The 18,161-nt window shown below is 43.1% G+C and overlaps 1 protein-coding gene across 5 annotated transcripts in view; it reads right to left on the bottom strand.

The window, feature by feature from the left end:
* The window catches only part of SPECC1L (sperm antigen with calponin homology and coiled-coil domains 1 like), a 156,956-nt gene that overhangs the window by 100,999 nt on the left and 37,796 nt on the right, over positions 1 to 18,161 (bottom strand). For all 5 annotated transcript variants that reach the window (XM_077160176.1, XM_077160180.1, XM_077160177.1 and 2 more), the window contains exon 2: positions 10,591 to 10,780. In XM_077160176.1, coding sequence (XP_077016291.1) covers positions 10,591 to 10,743 — 153 coding nt within the window. In that variant the 5' untranslated portion in view covers positions 10,744 to 10,780. The remainder of the gene's footprint in view (positions 1 to 10,590; positions 10,781 to 18,161) is intronic.

Here is an 18,161-nt window from a genome sequence, read left to right as displayed (position 1 = left end):
TGCAAATTGAAACTATAATGAAATACTACATCAACCATTAGGATGGCTATTACTTAAAAAAAAAAAAGTTAAAGTATTTGGTGATGATGCAGAGAAACTGCACCCTTCGTGCATTGCTAGCGGGAATATAAAATGGTACAGCTGTGATGGAAAACAGTTTGGAGATTCCTCATAAAGTTAAACAGAATTATCCTATGTCCTGGCAATCTCACTCATAGGCATATATCCCAAAGAATTGAAAGCAGGAACACAAAGAGATATGTGTACACCAATGTCCACAGTAGCATTATTCACAGAAGCCAAAAATGTAGAAACAACTCAAATGAGAAGTGACAGATGAGTGGATAAACTAAATGTAGTCTATCCATACAATGCATATTATTAAGCCAGAAAAAGGAATGACGTTCTGACACATGCGACAACATAGATGAACCTTGAAAATGGTATGCTAAATGAAAAGGTCAGCTCCACCAGGGCACATACTGTATGAGCCCATTTATATGAAATACCTAAATAAGCAAATTCACAGAGACAGAAAGTACATTAGAGCTCACCAGGGGCTGAAAAGAGAAGGATTGGGGCGTTATAGCATAATGAGCAAGAGTTACTGTTTTAGGTGATGAAAACGTTTCAGTAACAGAAGCTGGTAACAGTAGCACAACAAGGTAAGAATAATTAACGTCACTCTATTATACACTTAAAAGTGGTTAAAATGGAATAACAGCACAGAAACACATGTGCACGAGGTGAGTCACTGCAGCATGGTTCATACATGCACAATGCTGGGAATACCTCCAGTGCCCACAGAGAGGAATGTGGCTGAATAAACTACAGTATATCCTCACAATGGAGTGTTAAGCAGCTACAGAAAAGAATGGGAAAGATGACTATAAATTGATATTTCCAGAGCACATTAAGTTAAAAAAAGCAAAGTACTAAAGAATATATTATACCACCTTTTGTGTAAGAGGAAAAAAAGTACATGTGTCTGCACATTTATGAAGGATAGAAAAGATGAACAAAACCAAATGGGGGGGCTGCAGTGGCTCAGCAGGCAGAGTTCTCGCCTGCCATGCAGGAGACCTGGGTTCGATTCCTGGTGTCTGCCCATGCAAATTAAAAAAAAAAAAACATGCCACAGTCAAGTTGGTGCGAAGCTTCAGAGCTGTCCCCCAACAGAGGCTTTGAATAACCAGCAGGGGCTGGCAGAAACAACTTTCCAACACTCCAGAAAACAGCTAAAGGACTGCAGTATCAATGTGAGCAAAAATCAAGAAAAAGGCTACTTAAAAAGCAGTAGGAACGAAGGTGCCCTGACTGGCCAAGCTCCCAGCGCAAGCAGCACCAGGTCCCAGTTCTAGAGGGAACAGAGTAACCCACGTGCACATGCTGGGAGAACGTGTGTCTGGCACCATCTGACTAGTGGTAGCCCGAAGGACTGCACCGGGACACTTGTGGCAGGTTGACGTCCCAGCGCTTGCCCTGAGTGTAGGAAGCAGCTCACAGAGCTCTCCCACAGAATACGATGGACAGCAGTCTAGACATGCTGCTGGGGGCAAGGGATTGCAGGCCACAGGGCACACAGTGTGCCCCACACCAGGAGGAAACTGCTTCATAGAGAAGAGGAGACATCTGCAGTTATGTAAATGAGGGGATCCCTAAGGCCTCAGTAGCACACCTAGGAGGAGAGCTATGAGCAGGTTTCAGAGAGGGCCCTAGGCTTTGGCCTGGAGCTATTCCCTAAACCCACGGTATGGACGAGCCTTGGAGGAGAGCACTCCTACAGGTCAACTTACAAAGACTAGGAAAGGGGCTCTCTTTTTCCCCTTCTTTCATTTTCCTTAGTTCCTGGCCTTCAAGGAGAGCTCAGTCATAACACTAGCTAGGACACAAGCCTAAGGAAGAGAGGCCTCAGGGTCTAAATTCCAGCAACAACACATTAAAATATCAAAATGTTTCAGATTCAACAAAGGGTTACAAAACATACAGAAAACAGGAAGTGATGGCCCAGGCAAAAGAGATTAAAGCATTAGAAACAATCAATGAGGATGGGACATATCAAACATCAACTAGACGTGGGACATATCAAAGACTTTAAAAAAATGATTCTAAATATGCTTGAAGAGCTAAAGGAAAACATGGAAGAGAACTATAAGACACAAAGAATATTAATAGAAAAATAGATATTATGAAAAGGAACCAAAGAGGGCGGAAGAGAAATTTAAAATTCCCTAGAGGGATTCAACAGCAGACGGGAGCAGGAAGAAGAGCCAGTGAACCTGAAAATAAGACAACTGAAATAATACACTATGAGAAGTAGAAAGAAAAGAGAATGAAGAAAAGTGAACAGAGCCTGAGGAACCTGTGGGACACAATCAAGTGTCCTAATGGTGCATTGTGGAGTCCCAGAAGCAGAACAAGAAAGAAGCTGAGAATATTCAAAGAAATAATGGCTGAAAATTTCTCAAATATAACAAAAGACATGAAAAACACATACAAGACATCAATGAACTTTAAATAGGATAACCCCCCTACAGACTCACACCCTGGCAAATTAGCACCAAACTGTCAATTGCTAAAGGTAACGAGAGACCCATGAGAGCCCTGAGAGAAGTAACGTGCCACAAGGGAGCCTCGAGGCAAGTCTGTGCCAACTTCTCATGGAAACCACAGAGGAAAGAAGGCTGTGGGATGGATATTTAAAGTGCTGAATGCAGAAAAGTACCAACTAAAAAACTTTCACAAATGAGGGCGAGACGAAGTCAATCCCAGATGACAGAAGCTGAGGGAATCTGTCGCCATCAGGCCAGCCTTAAACGTTCCAGAGTTCTGTGGGGTGGAAGGAGAGGACAAGGCCACAGTTAGAAGGCCACAGGAAGAAGGGACGCTCTCGGTAAGGGTAGCAACACGAATAACTATAAATGCCAATAATACTGTACTTTCAGCTTGTAATTCCACTTTTTACCTCCTACAGGCAAATGCATAATGGACTCATAATGTATAAACATGTTATCTGTGACAAGAACTTTTTATGCCTAAAGGTAAGGGGATACTATTGAAGTTAAGTAGGTATCGAAACCAATGGTGCTCTTACAGAGTCAGGATGTTAAATTTAAGCCCTGAGAAAACTACAAAGGACATGTCAGAGAAATGTAAGGTCACAGACACAGAACTTGGAGTGCAGGTGGCCAGGGGTGGGGGACAGGGAGAAGGGGGACTATAGCACAGTGGGTGGAGGGCTTCTGGTGGGGAGAGGGCGAGCTTAGTCCCGGAAGGAGGAGAGCAAAACTGTGCCTGCAATCACCCCACTGAGCGCTAAGCCTGCGAGGGGCTGGGCTGGGAACATGCATGCTGTACACATGTTCCCATAATAAAAAGTAAAAAGCAGAAAAAGAAAGGAGGAGCAACGAAAGAGACAATGACAGTTAAATGCAGTCCATCACTGTGAACAGGATCTAATGAGAGAGGAGAAAAGGCTCCAAAGGACACTACTGCAGCATATTTTTTTTAAACGGAATATATACCGTAAGTTTTATACCCATGCTAAACTGAACTTGGTAACTGTACTTGGGGTGGTAGCTAAGTAATAGCTGTAATCTCAGGAAATGTGCATGGCAGAAGTACGTGTACCAGAGCATGATGTGCACAGCCTGTGCTCTATGTTCAGAAAATGGACAGACAAACAGAATGATATGGTAAATGTGGCAAAATCTTATAACTGGTGGGTCTGGGTATCTGGGGTGGGGGGGAACAGTATGTGGAGTTATCTGAATGGGATTTGTATCATTTTTTAACTGTCATATAAATTTGAAAGCATTTCAAATTAAAAAGTTAAAAAAAGAGAGACTTTACAGTGGGAGGAGGGACACAGGGGAAGAAGGCACAGAGGCAGGAAGGGCCACTTCTCAGGGCACATGTATTCAGTATAAGCTTTCCCAGGTGGTTCTGACTCCTGGAACCCTATTATTGGTTTCCATACTCAAAAATAAAGAAAGAAATAAATAAGGATGGGGGAACCGCTAAAAGGAATACAACAGGAACTAATGGACCTAGCTATTTCAAACGAACAGCAACACTGGAGGGCAGAGAAAACTAATCCAAGTAGCTTTTGAACACAGTATTTTGAACAAAAATCCTCACACCCTCAGGATAAGGATGAAAACGTATAAACAGCTAACAAACTCCAGAGGGCGGATTTGCTGCTGGAGTGCTATGGGTGAGTCGTTCAGAAACAACTGTCTGTATACTCTAGGGCTGCAAGCCATCGATGCACCCTAGTGAACAGAGGCCAGTTTTCTCACTGTGGGAGACAGAAAGGGCCACCACAGAGGACCACGCCTGCGGTGACCCTCGGGGGCCTGGAACTAGAAGCACCCACGTGAACGCACAGGCTGAACACATGAGCAGTAGAGAAACTGCTCTCAGTGTCGGCGAGAGCACACATAGTCACATGGGCCTGTCTCCCAACCTCTGTCCTCTAAGAAGGCCTAGAAGCCCCCACAGCCCTGAGAGCCATGAGCACCCCAGCTCCCAGATCCTGTGTCTTTAATTCTGTTCTATACTAAAAGAACAGGGACTCTTCGAAGGAATGGTTGATTCTAGGGCTGGGGCTTGGAAAGTACAAAATGTACTGCTTCAGAAATTAAGAAAGTACTCAAAGGATAATGGGAACATGTCAAAAGGACACAGAAGCCTGTTCAAAGGGCCTCCCACTGGGCAAAGCGGGGACATCTGAGCATCAGAATAAACCATGATGCTAACAATTTACAGCCCACTGAACAAGAACCCACCAGGCCACATTAATAGAGCTGAATATATAAATGGGAGAAGTGAAAGTTCCTCCTTTTAGTAAAATGTAGTCAGGATGACGGAATTAGAAAAGTACGATTGGGCAGCTATCACAGTTCTAATGGATTCCAGAAAGATTAGTGGAAGGTGCTAAAACCAGGGTGAAAGTATGATGAGAGGGAGGATATTTACGTAGTCTCAAGCATGTCAGACAAGATACTTATTAATTATAAAAGGAATGGCAGTAACCTGAGAATGGAGAAACCAAGCAGCCGCCGCCACTTCTCCAAAGTGAGTTGAGCTCCTGGGTCTTGGGGCAGCTGATGTGTGTAACTCCAGAACCGCGACAGAAGGACAGGACTACAGGGCTCCATGGTCTCCTGCCCGGACACACAACCCAGGACTGCTTGCGGGGAACATCCGGCAAGCCCAAATGTGATGGACAGTAGCAAGTAACTAGCCTACATTCCTTAGAATGTCAAGACCATAAGGACAAAGACTGGAGAACTATTCCAAATGTAAGGAGCACGAACAACAAGAAACTAAATGCAACACGTGACTCTGAACTGGTCCCTAGACCAGCAAAAACTTCTTTTTTCTCTTTTGCTATAAAGGACATTATTAGCACAAGTAGGGTGAAAGGTGATCAGGTCTATAGATTAGAAATTCTACTATATCAGTGTCATATACAGTTAGAAAGAAGGGTACACAGGTAGTTCAGTGGTTAGAATGCCCACCTTCCATGCAGGAGACCAGAGTTTGATTCCTGGACCATACCCCCCCTCAAAAAAAAGATAATGTCTTTACTTTATAAGAAATAAACACATTTAACAGTAAAGGAGCACTACATCTACAATTTATACTCAAACAGCTAAAAAATTACGTATGTGTGTATATAGGAAAATAATCACGATAAAAAAGGTAACACTGGGAAATTTTATTAAAGGCAATACTGGAAAATCTGTGTCTAAAATTACTTCAAGATGCAAAGCTTTAAAGAACTAACTTCCTCCTGGAATATGAGGGTTGGAGGTCTTAAAGGAGCTGCCAGTGCAGGCAGCCCTCGGATGCTTCCATTCCAAGACATGACCCCACCTCCTGAGCTCTCCCGCCCTTCGGCTCAGAGGTTGTCTCCTGTGCAGCCCATTCAATCAGGAAAGCTTGTATGAGAAGTTTCCCCTCACGGAAACTGGCTTGACCTGGCTCCCAGGCTCACTACTGAAAGGAAGCAGGATTCAATGTGTGGCCTGCTCCTGATTCATCTGTTTTGGTTCTGCCTTCTTCCCCGTACTGACTTAGTCCTTGGCTGTGGGATGGGCCGGACACTGAATCTGGCTGTCCCTTGGCCTGTGCCCCAAAGCCCGGATATCTACTGCATTACTGACGATGCCCATCGCTCCCCCTCCTACCCCTAACTTGGTCTGCGTCAAGTTCTGGATTTCTAACGGTACTAAGGCATTTCGGCAACAGGCATTCAAACCCATAATATCCCCAATTAAATAGTATTTTCTCTCCCAATACAGCTCCCCTGCTCAACTACCATGGTTTGTTCTACTGTACCTCCATTATTATTCTAGCCCTCCAGGTTGAAAACCAGATTCCCTTTTTAATCTGATACAATTTCAGACTTACAGAAAAGTTGTTACATAAAGAATTCCTATATACCTGTCACCAAGATTCCCTAAATAGTAACATTGATTCACATTTGCTTTATCATCCCCTCTCTCATTTTTGTATATGTGCACACATTTACACACATAATCTGTACATATATGAATAAAAATTAATTTCATATAGATTGAGGCTCTAAATATGAAATATAAATACCAAAACTTATAGAAGAAAATATAGTAGACTATCTTGTTTCCCTTGAGATGGGTAAAGGTTTCTTAAACAAAACACACACACAACCACAGAGAAAAGATTGATAAAGTGGACATTAAAATTAAGAGCTTCTGTTTATCAAAAGATACCAGTAGAGAACAGGAAGAGAGAAGACTGAGAGAATAAATGTGCAACATACGTAAATGACAAAGGGTTTGCACCTAGCATAGGCAAAGAACTATAATTCAGTACAAAAAACAACTGCAGTAGGAAAAAAGGACAATGACATGAGCAGATTCACAAAAGGAAATAAACAGTCACTAAACATATAAAAAAAAGAGGTATGAAAAGGTAGTCAAGCTCACGGGGAATAATGTAAATGCAAACAAAAGCAGCTAGGTCATCTCACTGCACACCTGAGCGGCTAAAAGGAAAAGGCTAGCAATGTGAGTGCAGACATGTGTGTGTAGCTACTAGAGGCATAAACTAGTAACTTCCTGAGAAACGAGATGGCCTGACCAGCTGAAGCTGGACACACGTGCACCCTGCAGTCCCCTAGTTACACAGCCCACAGAACAGTCAGTGCCCACACGCACCACAAGATGGGCCTGAGAGTGCACGGACCAGTTTCACTCTTAATATCCACAAAATGGAACCCCCTGATACCCATCCACAGGGCAGTGGAGAAAGAATTGCCGCACGTTCACTCCATGGACCATGAGTCGTACCAGAAAGGAATGCGCTGCTTTCTGTAGCCATGTGGAGGGGTGTCACGGTGTCTGTTGCAGACCACACAGGCACTGAAAGGACACACTACATAATTACTTGCACACAGATCAAAACCTGACAAAAATGATCTCTGGTGCCACGCGTCAGGGTGGGAGTGACTTCTGTAGGGGGATTCCCCAGGGGGGCTCTGGGGTGCGGGCAGGCTGTACTCTCGACCTGGAGGGTAGGTGCGGAGTGTGCTCACTTCGTGATGACTCGCTGAACTCGGCACATTTGAGCCTTGTGAACTTTTATGCATGGATACCATACTTCAACAAAAAAGTAAAAAAATTATAATAATTAAAATAACTTAAGAAATCAGAATTTTCCAATTTGGCTCTCACACTAAGCCACTTGCAAGCATTCTGCAATTTTTCCCTACTTCTTCTCATGTTTGCTACACTGTATAAATACGAATGCATTCCCACACTCAGGCATCCCGTGTCAGCAACAGTCAAAAAAAAAAAAAAAAAGAAAAGAAATTCTGATTTAAAGAAACTGATGGAGTAGCAAATTTTTTGCCTATTTTTGAATAACAGATACAAAATGCAAATCATTTGAGAAAAGCAGTCCAGATACAAGTAATAAAACAGTATAACCAAAGCATGCATGCTTTTCAGAGAAAGTCCAAATTTTATGGTCTGCACCTTCATTTAAGATTTGTTTTTAAATTTGACCTTTCAAGTTTCAGAGACTATGTTCAATCATATTGATGACTTCCTTTTATCTTAAAGGGGATGATAACAACTAATTGTGAGAGTCACCGATTATCTAGACATTCTAGCTGATGCTTACTAAATAACGCCCACCTACCAATTTTGAGAAGTGTCTCCAGTATGGTGAAAGAATACATTATTCCTATAGGCACTAACCACCATCCCCTGAGCAGCACATGGAACTGAAAAGTGCAGGCATGGAGGAGACCACCTCTCATAGAAAATAACTGTCTTCACTGGCTATGACAAAGAAGAATTAGATAGAATAATTTTTCCCAAACAGCAGCAGCACTCCATTTTATATTTACAAAAGCTCCAGTTAACCATGAGCTGCTCTGCGTCAAGTGGGTCCTTTCCTCTCCCTCTTGGAAGCAGTTAGCCTAAAAAAAAATACTGGAAACAAGAGCGGTAAAGCAATGCAGGGAGCCACGCCCTGTCCCCACGGGAAAAACACCACGAGAGTACTTTTAGGGGGACACAAACGTGTACCCATGGGAGCCCACACACGAGAGGCTGGGGATGTGTGTGCAACGTCTGGCTGAGAAAAGCCAAGCACCAGGTGCATCTAACTAATCATCAGAGCGCCAATGTTGTCTCAGGCATCCAAGCTGGGAGGACACTATCTGTCAGAAGGGTACGTGAAATAGAAAAACCTAGAGAAAGGAAACAAAATGCACATTTGTGGGGTCTCACAGCCTCCCATAATTTAATTTCTTTTTCAATTTTTCTGTTAATTTTTACTCTTTTCTTCTTGTCTTCTTGCTTTAATGTCTATTCAGTGATTTTTTTTCTTCTCACCTCAAGGGAAAGCACTTGCATTCAGTTTAGGCAAAGTGTTCCCAGGAGCCTCACCCTCCTCCCGAACCTCCTCTCCCCAACCTGACCCCAGACAGAACTACTTAAGGAAACAAGCCCCCACAGCAGAGTCACAGGTGGGGACAGGCAGCAGTCGCACAGTGTGGCATGGAACAGCTAAACAACTGTGCTTCACTCCCAGCAAAGCCAAGTGCAGCCTCGGAGGGTCTGACCCCTCCCTGCTTAGTGCCCTTCAAGGCACTTCCTGCCAGGCCAGAGGCCACAGAAGAAGGCAGGATGCACACCAATGCCTGTACTTCAACCTGTCCTTCCAGCTAGGCGAGTGGCAGGCGACCTGTTGCCATGGCACTGCATCCGAATACTCAGATATGGTCATCTGATGATATGGGCACCTACACATCACTGTGGCAACACTGCCACCGAGGAAATTGGGGTGACGTGCTGACTCAGGCTAACAGCAGCAGGACACATGGAGACTCCCAGCACCCCTACAGGGCTGCAGTCTGGAACAGAAAAGCCAGCATTTCCTGCTAGAGCTTTCAACACACACAAGAAGTTTGCAGCAGTTGTTCTTCAGGGGAGGTTTTGAAATAAGGAAGCTATGCTCTCTCAAAGCCCTGCATGCAGAGGGCTTCTGCATGGCTCAGGTTTCCAGAACAGCTTGGTTTCTCTCTTTCAGACCAGCAGAAACTCTTTCCAGGGTTTCTCCAGACAGCTAAAGTTTCTACCCAAAGCACCCTAACTCTAAAACAAACAAGCAAAGCACACACCAACAACTCTGGATTGAGGAAGGTTGGCAGACGATGACTGCCAGATCTCTGTGCGGTGACATCCGCGACTCAGCACTGAGTGGCCTTGGCATGGAGGACACCCACAGGAAAATCATTACTTTCTGGAAGCAGCCTAGGGCTGGAGAAGTTTCTAGAGTTAAACAATAAAAATGCTATGGCCCGTCACTATGTGCCAGGCTCTCTGCTAACCACTTCCACAGAGGCCCTCGTCTACTCCGAGCCTACGAAGCACCTATGGAGTGCAGGTCTGTGTGCTCCCAAAGCCCACCAGCTAATAATCACTGCCCTGCACTAACAAGCACTACACCAAGCTCTAGAGGAGTCTGGAGAAAACTAATCACACTCGTGTTACATCAGTATCACCCAACTGCAACCAGAATTCTGGATCAGTTGTCGGAAAAAGAGGAACAGTTTACGTAAGGGGGTGCAGTGGGAATAAAAACATCTGTCCAGGGGTTTCAGAAATGTCACTGTTGGTCATCTTTAAGACTTCGTCACATCCCCTTTTTTTATAAAGGCTTCCCAGGCAGAAGCAGTGTTTTCCTACTTGAGACTGCTTACACTGTCTTATTGTTCTCTAGGGCATTTGACGTTTTCTGCTTGTATTTCAGATATTCAGGCGTGGGACCACCTCCCTCTACCATTCCCCCAAGCTCGCTGAGGGCAGCCCCCACCAGAGGCTCCATTATCTGCTCCATGACCACGCCTATTACTTTTCCACATATAAAGGTGAACCAAGAACACCAGTTAAGGCCACCGTATGGAAGCTCGCTTCACAGCACCAGCAGAAGGGGTCTCTACATAATGCTTACTTAACGCATTAAATGGCACAGTAAAACTCACTCCTCTGGAGTCCACCCCATACTCGAAAACCATCACGTTACTACCTTGGACAACGAGGCGGCTGGTCCAGGTTTTATGAGTCTGCTTCCCGTTGACGCTGAAGAACTGTTCTCTGGTTTAAGTTTTTCTACTGCTTGAGGTTTACTTATCCCAGACACTTTAGGCACTGAGCCAACACTCCTGCTTGCTTTCTTCATTCTGGGTTGCCTCGTCGTGATGCATTTACAAGCAAATCTGTGGAAAAAACAGAATCATTCTGAGAACAAGGCTGAAAGAAAGCTCTTTAGAAATCTGTTTCTACAATTTTTGCCATTTGATAAATAAAAACATCTGAAAGCAAGAAGCCTCTCTATAGAAAATAGAAGCTGAAAATGTTTTAAACTTGTCCAACAGAATGTACCCTATTTCAAGGCTTGCTCCTTGATTATTACCATTTTGAAATTACTTTGGGCATTCTAGTTCAGGAAGTGAAAACAATACCGTGAATCTTTAATGGAACTAACTAAATATTATCTTTAGCATTCAATGAAGTAATAACCACCCTGGCATTAGGAGAATTAGCTATTTTGCAGGCATCTAAGGGAGATTGTGCTTCCAAACCATCCAGCACAGCCCTACTTTCAGATATTTTGTTGTAACATCCCTAAATAACCCAGCAGAATATCCCAGAAACCCCAACATTCAGAATCTAGAAATATTTCTCAGCACAGCTCTTTAAGAGATGGCATGAAAATTCTTCATCAGAACATGAGCCCCAATTTTTGGTTCATCAGAACATGAGCCCTTATTCTTGAAGATGACTGTATAATGATACAGCTTTTACAATGTGACTGTGTGGTTGTGAAAACCTTGTCTGATGCTCCTTTTATCCAGGGTATGGACAGGTGAGTAAAAAAATAAGAAAATAAGCTGGTTCTATATACCTGTAAGGAACAGGAGGAGGACAATTCTTCCACCTAAAGTGGATTCCACTCTAATTCATGGCTAAGAGGCCTGGGAATAACACTGGCAGCTGAGGGAGCTGAAGCTGGATGAACCCTTAATCACACATTTATAAATGAAAGACAACAGCAGTCCCTACGGCCATACATTTGCAAACACACCATGGGCTGCCTTGGGTAGAGCAACAGAACCTGTAAAAATGAAAGCTTACATTTGAATTTAAGGCAGGATTGGTCTGTCTTACAAAATGTCTATCTACTAACTAATAAAAATAAAGAGGACCTTACAAAATAACCTTTTGGAAAAGAAAAGCCTCATTTCAACGGCCTTCCTAAGTATTTTACCTAGACTGGGAGTGAACACTCAAGACTTCTTGTCCCTTGACAAAACACAAGCTGGACAGGCTGACCTGGTGCTGGGAGGGGGCGCAGGGCACCTCCAGCCCCAGTGTGGTAACGCTGGGGAACCAAAAGAAAGCTGCTACAAACAGCAACGAAACACAGGGAGACCCCAGAGACTCCTTCTGTAGCACCCCTCCCCACCCCCTCGCTGGATATCCCTTATGGAACACATGTCCATTACTCACCCACTCTTACCCCTTTTGCTTTCTGCTCCCCTCTTCCATGGGGCAGCCCTCCCTCTGGCTCACTCTGCCTTTCTGTCCTACACTTTCCCAGAGGACACTGACTGAACAGGAGAGATGTGTGTTTGCTTCCTGCAACAGGCCCATTCTTTTCTCACCTAAACAAGGAAGGAACTAGACTGGATCCATCCCCTAACTCAAGGTCCCCAGAAGAAAATTAATTCGAATTCCTAAAAAGCCTTTCCTTTTGTATTTACCTCCTAAAGGGCTCCCAAGTTGCTTCCTCCTCTCCTCCACATTCCACACCTGCCCTCCCTTTTCAACACTTCTCACCCCCCCCATCATTCTCTGCCCGGACCCCCAGCCCTCCCAGTTAACACCCCAGGAAACTCCCTGTGAGGATGAATGTCCTGGGCATCTGGGCTGCCCCATACGGCCACACCTGGACACAGGTTGCCACTGAGCACCTGAAACGTGCTTGATAGGCCTGAGGCTCTAACTTTTAAATTGTATTTTATTTTTACTTATTTAAGTTTAAGTAGTTTATATTCCAGAGTAATTTGGGCAGAGAATAAAAGAGTATTTGCAAAGTCCCCTTGGGGGACTGGGGAGAAAGGAGGAAATATTCAATTTCCCCATCTGGGCAATTCCTGATATTCTCAGAAGCAGTGGGGACAACCAATTCAATAGGCTGGGCCCTTGATCTTGGGGTTTACCCCTATGAAACTTACTCCTGCAAAGGACAGCCTAAGCCTACTGATAATTATGCCTAAGAGAACCTCTTTTTGTTGCTCAGATGTGGCCTCTCTCTCTAAGCCAACTTGGCAGGTGAACTCACTGCCTCTCCCCTAAATGGGACATAACTCCCAGGGATGTAAATCTCCCTGGCAACATGGGACAGGACTCCAGGGATGAGCCAGGATCCGGTATCAAGGGACTGAGAAAGCCTTTTTGACCAAAACGGAGAAGAGAGAAATGAGCGTCAGTGGTTGCGAAATTCAAACAGAGTCAAGAGGTTGTCCTGAAGGTTATTCTTACACATGATATAGATATTCCTGTTTAGTTTATGGTGTATCTTAGCAGGAGGGAAGCACCAAAACTGTGGAGCTGTGTTCCTGTAGCCCTGATTCTTGAAGATGACTGTATAATGATACAGCTTTTACAATGTGACTATGTGATTGTGAAAATCTTGTCTGATGCTCCTTTTATCCAGGGTATGGACAGGTGAGTAAAAAAAATAAGGACAAAAAAATAAATAAAAATGGGGGGGTGGGGTAAGGGGTTTAAAAAATTGGGTAAATTGAAATAGCAGTGGTCAATGAGAGGGAGGGGTACGGGGTATGAGATATATGAGTTTCTCCTGTTTTCTTTTTCTTTTTTTTTCTGGAGTGATGCAAATGTTCTTAAAATGATCCTAGCAATGAATACACAACTAGCTGATTATATTGTGAGACACGGATTTTATACTTTGGATGAACTGTATGTACATGAAAATATCTCAATAAAAATATCTAAAAAAATTTTAAATAGTTACATGTGGCTGGCAAGACTCTTCAAGAAAGGATTATAATTCCTTTATATAATTCCTTTATATAATATAATTCTTGGCCAGTGAATCCTGGCCAAGATCCCTCTCCCCAGAGCTTCCCGAAACCCACAGGGCTGTTGAAAGGGTGGGGTGGAAGGACAGCACAGGTGATAGCAGCTCCTGTGTCTGCAAGCTGAGAAGAGGGGTGGGGGAGTTACCATCAGCTCCCACCAAACCCTCCTGAGGTCAGTGCCTTTTCCACTCACCACAGAGGCCCAGGTTCAGGGGGAATAGAAAGTAGCTCTCCTCAAAAAAACACCATGGGTCCCGTTTCTGCATTTGCTAGTAATCCATGAAGTACGCCACATGTATGTCTTGACTAATAGTTCTTAAAACATCAAAATAGATGCACCACAAAACAGGTCTTAATAAATTTAAAAAGACTAAAATTATATAAAGCACTTTCTCTGACCATAATGGAAAGAAGCTACAAATAAAAAACAAATGGAAAACCAGAAAATACACAAATAAATGGAGGTTTAAACAACACATTCTTTAACAATCAGTGGGTCAAAGAAGAAATTGCAAGAGAAATCAGTAAATATCCTGAGACAAATGAAAATGAGACCACAACATATCAAAACTAATGGGATGCAGTAAAAGCAGTGCTGAGAGGGAATTTACAGCCCTAAACCCTTACATTAAAAAGGAAGAAAGAATTAAAACCAGACTTAACTGAACTCGAGAAACAAGAGAAAGAACAGCAAACTTATCCCAAAGCAAACAGAAGGAAAGAACAAAGAACAGAAATTAATGAAATGGAGAATATATATAAAAAAAATAGGATCAATAAAACTAAAAGTTAGTTCTTTGAGAAGATCAATAAAATCGACAAACCCTTAGCTAGACTGACAGAGACAACAACAGAGAACCTCAAATAAATAAAGTCAGAAACAACAGGGGGGCATTACCATGGACCTCAAAGAAATAAAAAAGATCATAAAAGATTACTATGAACAACAGTATGCCAACCAATGAAATGGACAACTTCCTAGAAACACACCAACAGCCTATAATGACCCAAGAATAAGAAGGCCTCAACAATTCAATCACAAGTAAAGAGACTGAGTGTGACATCAACAACATAGTAACAAAGAAAAGCCAGGACCGGGTAGTTTCACAGGGGAATTTTACCAAGCATTCCAAGAATTAATACCATCCCTGTTCAAACTCTTCAAAAAGATTGAAGAGGGAACACTACCTAACTCATTCTATGAAGCTAATGGTACCCTAATACCAAAGTCAGATTAAAACACTCTAAGAAAAGAAAACTTCAGACCAATATCTCTAATGTATATAGACACAAAAATCCTCAACAAAATACTTGCAAATTGAATTTAACAGCGTATTACAAGAATTATACACCATGACCAAGTGGGTTTTATCCCAGGTATGTAGGATGGTTCAACACAAGAAAATCAATTAGCATAATATACCACATTAACAAATCAAAATGGAAAAACCACACGACTGTCTTGACTGATACAGGAAAGGCATTTGACAAAATTCAACATCCTTTCATGATAAAACCCTTCAAAAAGCAGGAAATGAAGGAAACTTCTACAACATTTAACATAGGCATATGTTAAAAACCCACAGCTAATATCGTCCTCAACAGTGAGCGACTGAAAGCTTTCCCGCTAAGACTGGGAACAACACAGGGATGCCCAGTCACTACTGCTCTTCAACACTGTGCTAAAAGCTCTAGCTAGAGCAATGGGCAAGAAAAATAAATAAAAGGTATCCAGATTGGAAGGAATAAACAGAACTGTCACTACTTGCAGAAGAAATGATCCTATATTTAGAAAATCCTGAAAAAACTATAGCAAAACTACTTGAGCTAATAAACAAGCTCAGCAAAGTGGCAGGATACAAGATCAACACACAAAAATCAATGGTGTTTCTATACAATAGTTAATGAAATATCTGAGGAGGTAATTAAGAAAAAAATCCATTTACAATAGCAACTAAAAGAATCAAATACCTAGAAATAAACTTATCCAAGGAGGTGAAGGACTTATACACAGAAAACTACAAAACATTGCTAAGAAAAATAAAAAACCTAAATAAATGGAAAGACAGTCTGTGTTCATGGATTGGTAGGCTGAATGTCACTAAAATGTCAATTCTACCCAAACTGATCTATACCTTCAAAGCAATACCAGTCAAAATCCCAACAGACTACTTTGCAGAACTGAAAAGCTAATTATCAATTTTATTTGGAAGGGGAAGGGGCCTCAAATAGATAAAAGCATCTTGAAAAAGAAGAGTGAAGTGAAAGGGCTAATACTTCCTGATTTAAAGCATATTATAAAGTCACAGTGAACAAAATAGCATGGTGCTGGCATAAAGAAATAAGTACTGATCAATGGAATGGAAACAGAGTTTAAAAACAGACCCTCAAATCCATGGTCCATTGATTTTTGCCAAGGTTCTCCAGCCCACTCGACTGGGATAGAAGAGTCTCTTCAATAAATGGCGTTGGGAGAACTGGATATACACAACCAAAAGAGTTCAAGAGAATCCCTATCTCACACTCTATATAAAAATTAACTCAAAATGTATCAAAGACCTAAATATAAAAACCAGAACCTAGAAGAAAATGTAGGGGGACATCTCTAAGACCTAGTGACAGGCAGTAGTTTCTTAATCTTTATACCCAAAGCAGAAGCAATAAAAGGAAAAATGGATAAATGGGAATGCCTCAAAATCGAATACTTCAGTGCTTCAAAGGACTTTGTTAAGAGGGTGAAAAGGGAGGACTTCCGGAGAAGATGGCGGCTTAGTAAGACGCGCGGATCTTAGTTTCTTCTCCAGGACAGCTACTAGGGGAGTAGAAACGACACAGAACAGCTCCCAAAGCCACAACAGAGATAAAAAAGACAGCGTACCCCATCCTGGAACGGCTGGCTGGCTGAGAGAAGCCGCTCGGGTGAGATCGCCGAGGGGCGCGGGCTTCACCGGGCGGGGCGGCAAGCGGCCGGACTCGCTCCCTTCCCCCTTTCTGGGCCGGCTGGGAGAATTGGAGAGGCGGTCCCCTGAAACCGCGGCGGCTGGCGCCCCGGACCAACTGAGATAATTGGATCGGAAATCCCCAGGCCGCGGAGAACGGTGACGGGTGGGGGAGGCCCCTTCCAAACCCGTGACTCCCCGGGAACGTGCACTCTCCCGGGCGGGCCGCTGCTGCTGGCGCCCTCCCGCCACGCTTGTCGCCCGGGCCGACTAGGAAATTCGGACGGGTGCTTTCCCGGGCTGCGGCGGCCAGCAACCCTCCCCGCGTTCGGACCCTGGGCCGGCTGAAGCCGCTTCGGCTAGCGAACCTCCCGGACGGTGAGAGTTTTCCAAAGTTAAAGGTCCCACAGCACCTTTTACTGGTGAGACCCGCAGACAAACGTGTGCCACGAGCGCCACCTACTGGGCAGGATAAGAAAAACAGAACCCAGAGATTTCAGAAAAATCTTCCAAACTTTTGGATCCAATACCCAGGGAAATCTGTCTAAATGCGCAGACGCCAACAGAAGATAACGGATCACACTCAAATAATTGAAAATATGGCCCAGTCAAAGGAACAAACCAATAGTTCAAATGAGATACAGGAGCTGAGACAACTAATGCTGAATATACGAACAGAAATGGAAAACCTCTTCAAAAACGAAATCGATAAATTGAGGGAGGACATGAAGAAGACATGGGCTGAACATAAAGAAGAAATAGAAAAACTGAAAAATCACAGAACTTATGGAAGTGAAGGACAAAGTAGAAAAGATAGAAAAAACAATGGATACCTACAATGATAGATTCAAAGAGACAGAAGATAGAATTAGTGATTTGGAGGATGGAACATCTGAATTCCAAAAACAAACAGAAACTATTGGGAAAAGAATGGAAAAATTTGAACAGGGTATCAGGGAACTCAAGGACAATATGAAGCGCACAAATATACGTGTTGTGGGTGTCCCAGAAGGAGAAGAGAAGAGAAAAGGAGGAGAAAAACTAATGGAAGAAATTCTCACTGAAAATTTCCCAACTCTTATGAAAGACCTAAAATTACAGATCCAAGAAGTGCAGCGCACCCCAAAGAGAATAGACCCAAATAGGTGTTCTCCAAGACACTTACTAGTTAGAATGTCAAGGTCAAAGAGAAAGAGAGGATCTTGAAAGCAGCAAGAGAAAAACAATCCATCACATACAAGGGAAACCCAATAAGACTATGTGTAGATTTCTCAGCAGAAACCATGGAGGCTAGAAGACAGTGGGATGATATATTTAAATTACTAAAAGAGAAAAACTGCCAACCAAGACTCCTATATCCAGCAAAACTGTCCTTCAAAAATGAGGGAGAAATTAAAACATTCTCAGACAAAAAGTCACTGAGAGAATTTGTGACCAAGAGACCAGCTCTGCAAGAAATACTAAAGGGAACACTAGAGTCAGAACCGAAAAGACAGAAGAGAGAGGTATGGAGAAGAGTGTAGAAAGAAGGAAAGTCAGATATGATATAT

Source organism: Tamandua tetradactyla, chromosome 5 (assembly GCF_023851605.1).
Source record: "Tamandua tetradactyla isolate mTamTet1 chromosome 5, mTamTet1.pri, whole genome shotgun sequence".
NCBI lineage: Eukaryota > Metazoa > Chordata > Mammalia > Pilosa > Myrmecophagidae > Tamandua > Tamandua tetradactyla.
The sequence above is the reverse complement of the archived record's forward strand: the minus strand, read 5'-3'. Positions and strand labels throughout refer to the sequence as shown.